We start from the raw sequence: 4,353 nt of genomic DNA, 5'->3' as shown, positions 1-4,353 counted from the left end.
TGTAGACCAGGCTGGTCTCGAACTCACAGAGATCCACCTGCCTCTGCCTCCCGAGTGCTGGGATTAAAGGCGTGCGCCACCACCGCCCGGCAATGTTCAACTCTTAAAGTGTACCAAACTCTGCAGCCACAAACTGTTCTTCCAGATGTGTGGTTCACAGTTTGGTTCCAGTGTGTACCAGAGCCCACCACAAGTTCTCTTAAGTGCTCAGCCATCTATAACAGAGCCTACAGCAGAATCAGAAATCACTGATTTTTTAATTAATCAAGGGAGGCTGCCTAACTCTTACGTATCATCAAGCCTAAAAACACGAAGTCATGGAATATAACTCATTATTTGCTCAAGTTAGGTTTTGAAACAAAATCTCTGTTGGAAATCCATAATATCTGCTAAACAATCCTGTGAATTTTGGGATTCTAGTGTTTGAGCTCCAAATTCTTACTGCTTTGCATTTAGCTCAGTTAGGCCCTTCTAGAGATCTAGAGTGTGCACTTAGTTCCATTCTCACATATACTCCACCTTCTGTTGTTAAAAGTTATCCACAACAACGGCAGTTTCTTAACAGCAGGAATCACAGCTGAGTATGGAGGCACACACTTATAATCTAGCACTATGAAGGAAGATGTTGCAATCAGACTGACTACATATATAATGAGACCCGTCTCAGAAAAACAAAACACAACAACAGGTGTTGGTATAAAGCCTTAATGAGTATGTGAGAAACATAATATGAAATGGTACATGGGCTGGCAATATGGCTCATTGGTGCTTGTCACCAAGCCTGATAACCCAAGTTTGATCCCCAGGACCCACATGGTAGAAAAAGTAATTCTCCCAGGTTGGATATCTACATGGACACCATGCCATGTGTGCCCTGCCCCCCAAATAATTTAAATTTAAAGAAAAAAGGGATCATGAAGTTTCTTGCCACTTCTTCTTATGATTTCTATCATTCCTTTTTATAAATTTCAGTTTTAAATTTGTCCATTTTCACTAGAAAAAGGCAAAATTATCCATGAAAATTGAAATAATTTAAAAAGTCATAAATAGCATGAAATTGCATTTAAAATGAATCTAAGGGGTTGAAGAGATGGTTCAGCAATTAAGAGTACTTGCTGCTCGGCCAGAACTGGGTTCCTAGTATGTTTGGATTACTATTATTTACAACTATTCCTACTCCAATTCTAAGGGCTCTTCTGCCCTCTTCTGACCTGCAAGGACATCAGGTGTGACACGATATACAAATCTGCATGCAAGCAGGTAAATATTCACACACACAAAAATAAAGAAATCTATAGAGTTTTTTAAAATACTTTTTTAAAATGAGATGGGCGGTGGTGGCACATGCCTTTAATTCCAGCACTCAAGAGGCAGAGGTAGGCGAATCTCTGTATGAGGTCAGTCTAGTAGTCTACAGAGCAACCCTGTCTCAAAAAAACAAAAATATTGTTAAAAAAAAAAGAATCTGAAAAACGAACATTTGTTACTCCAAATTACCTTTACTTTTTCAACAAAAAAGGAACTAAAGAAATTTTAGTCATTTTTTTATACATACTTCAAGGCTAGTTTCTCTTATACAGACATGAAACTTCAAAGCAATACAGAAACAATGGAACTATGTGTACTTCATCACCTTCAGCAAAACTCCACATATTGGTATCTGCATAACAAGACAGCAGAATACTAACTACTAACTACAAACAGGTGGACAGCACAACTGAAAAAGTAAGTCTAGCAGGTATCTCTGACTCAGCTTTTTCTACATATATTGATGTCATATGAGACGGGAAGAAAAAGGAATTAATGCCAGCACCCAGATCTCACACTTGATTCTGTGATGACAACTCCAAGCACATATTTGGTACCCTTGTCAAATGTCAGGGGAGTCACTCACTGTAGTAGTCCACTCTTAAATATTTATGAGGAGAAAAGCATTTTACTTACTCTGGTCAGCATAGTTTTTTGCTTTAAGTTCAAGTTGTCTTGTTTGAGATTCTAGAGATTCCACTCGGGTTTGTAAATCCTTTTTTTCCTGTTCTTGAGAGTCTTCAAATTCAATGAATTTCTAATAAAGAACAACAACATATATTTTCAGTATTCAAATAGCTTATATTTTCCAACACCTGTATTTCAAAGATAACTATCAGGGGCTGGAGAGATGGTTCAAGGTTAAAAGTACTGGTTGTTCTTCCGGAGGACCCCATTCCAATTCTAGTTCCCACATGGCAGCTAACATTCTTCTCTAACTTCAGTCCCAGGGGATTCAAAGGCACCAGGTACGTATGAGGTACACACACACGCATGCAAAAATCCCAACATGAAAACAACAACAAACAAGAGCTGGCAATACGACTCAATAAAGCCATCTATCACCAAGCCTGACAACCTGAATTTGATTCCCAGAACCTCATGGTAGGAGGAGAAAATTAACTCCTGAAATTTGTCCTTTGACCTGTGCATGTAAACTATCACACACAAAATAAATATTAAAAAAATTATACAGTTGGAGAGATGGCTCAGAGGTTAAGAGCACTGTCTGTTCTTGCTGAGGTCCTGAGTTCAATTCCCAGCAACCACATGGTGGTTCACAACCATTCATAATGAGATCTGGTGCCTCTTCTGGCCTGCAGACATATATATATAGATAGAACACTGTACATTAAAAAATCTTTAAAAAATAATGCCAGGTGATGGTGGCGCACACCTTTAATCCCAGCACTCGGGAGGCAGCGGCAGGCGGATCTCTGTGAGTTTGAGACCAGCCTGGTCTACAGAGCTCCAAAGCCACAGAGAAACCCTGTCTCGAAAAACCAAAAAAAAAAAAAAGAAGAAGAAAAAATAATAATAATTGTATGTACTTGTGTGTATGCATAAAGCAGTATCTAAGATATCTCAAAAATCATGAATTCAGTTGATTTTAAACTTTTCTAAATATTATACCAAAGTAAAAATATAACAATTTATTTAGTAAGGTGTTATCATTTCACAAAGCAGACATCCAAAGGAAATATACATATCCCACTACAACTAAATCTTTTAGTAGTCTTGTAATTCAATGAGTTGATAACAAATCTTTAATTCATAGTATATACAGAAGATTAAAAAAAATAACAGAATAATTCATATTTGCTAAGTGAATGTTAAACAAGAGATATTGGGGTTGGGGTGTAGCTCAATGGTGTTGTGCTTGCCTAACATATGGGAGGTAGGGGTTCTACTTCCAGCACTGCAAAATAAATAAATATGAAAGATAAACAATAAGCAATTTTGTGGATTTATCTAATGATGTAGGTTTACATTCAAAAAAGAACCTGGTAGAAATAACACTACCAATCAAATATAATTTAAGAAAAGATTAGTTAAATGAAATCACTAAATTTCATTCTCCTTAACTGTTACATCAGCAGTGTCTGACAACCAGTTTCTTCCTTCTGTTTGGCTTTCCTTGTTTCCCTTCTATCTTCTGGTTGCTCTTTCTTGGTAGTCTTTACTGGTTACTTCTCAATTTCTTCACACTAAAGTGCTCTATCCTTGGACACATTTTCTGTTCCATTTGTTTGTTATAATTTTTAAAACTCACATAAGTTCTTGTACATGTGTCATTGCATGTGTGTTGGAGGTTGGAGAACAATGTTGTGGAGTTTCTTCTCTCCTTCCACCTTTAGATGGGTTTTAGGGCTGGAACCCAGGACTCCAGCTTGCATTGTTGAGAAGCAATGCCTTTATCCACTAAGCTATCTTAATAGCCCTGTAAATTGTTTTTTGAGGTGGGACCTTACTAATGTTGCCCAGGTGACCTAAAGCTCACAATCCTCCTGCCTCAGCCTCCCTCCCAAGCAGGTGGGATTACAGTGTGTGGTATAGCAACTGGCTTCCTCCTTGTTCACGGTGTAGCTGTATGTGTGTGCATGCATGCACACACACATATGTATGCATGAGCACACACATATGTTCATATATGTAAATGCATATATGGAAGTCAGAGGACAACTTCAGGTATTGGTTCAGGACAACGTTTTGTTGTTGTTCACTACTGTTTGGTGACAGGCTAGCTGACCCATCAGCCTCAAGGGATTCTTTTGTGTATGAACCTGTCTCACTATAGGAACATTGATATTCCTATACTATCCAACCTGTACTATCTTATCTGATTTTATGTGGGCTCTTGGGATTCAAACTCAGGTCCTTATACTTGTGCAGCAAGCTCTTTACCACTTAGCCATCTCCCTGCCCCTCCTTGTTTACTCTTTTCTTTGGTAAGCTCATCTATCTATCTATCTATCTATCTATCTATCTATCTATCTATCTATCTATCTATCTATCTATCTATCTATCTATCTATCATGTGTGCAG

The 4,353-nt window shown here is 37.9% G+C and overlaps 1 protein-coding gene across 11 annotated transcripts in view; it reads right to left on the bottom strand.

Moving 5' to 3' along the window:
- Positions 1-4,353, bottom strand: part of Spag9 (sperm associated antigen 9) — a 132,988-nt gene that overhangs the window by 109,394 nt on the left and 19,241 nt on the right. For all 11 annotated transcript variants that reach the window (XR_001228985.2, XM_005350538.3, XM_026780472.1 and 8 more), the window contains exon 2: positions 1,945-2,065. Coding sequence is in view for 10 of the 11 variants with exons in the window: in XM_005350538.3 (XP_005350595.1) it covers positions 1,945-2,065 (121 nt within the window). In the remaining variant the exon portion in view is untranslated. The remainder of the gene's footprint in view (positions 1-1,944; positions 2,066-4,353) is intronic.

The sequence above is a fragment of the Microtus ochrogaster genome, chromosome 7 (genome assembly GCF_000317375.1).
Source record: "Microtus ochrogaster isolate Prairie Vole_2 chromosome 7, MicOch1.0, whole genome shotgun sequence".
Lineage (NCBI taxonomy): Eukaryota > Metazoa > Chordata > Mammalia > Rodentia > Cricetidae > Microtus > Microtus ochrogaster.
This window is presented reverse-complemented; position numbering and strand designations above follow the sequence as displayed.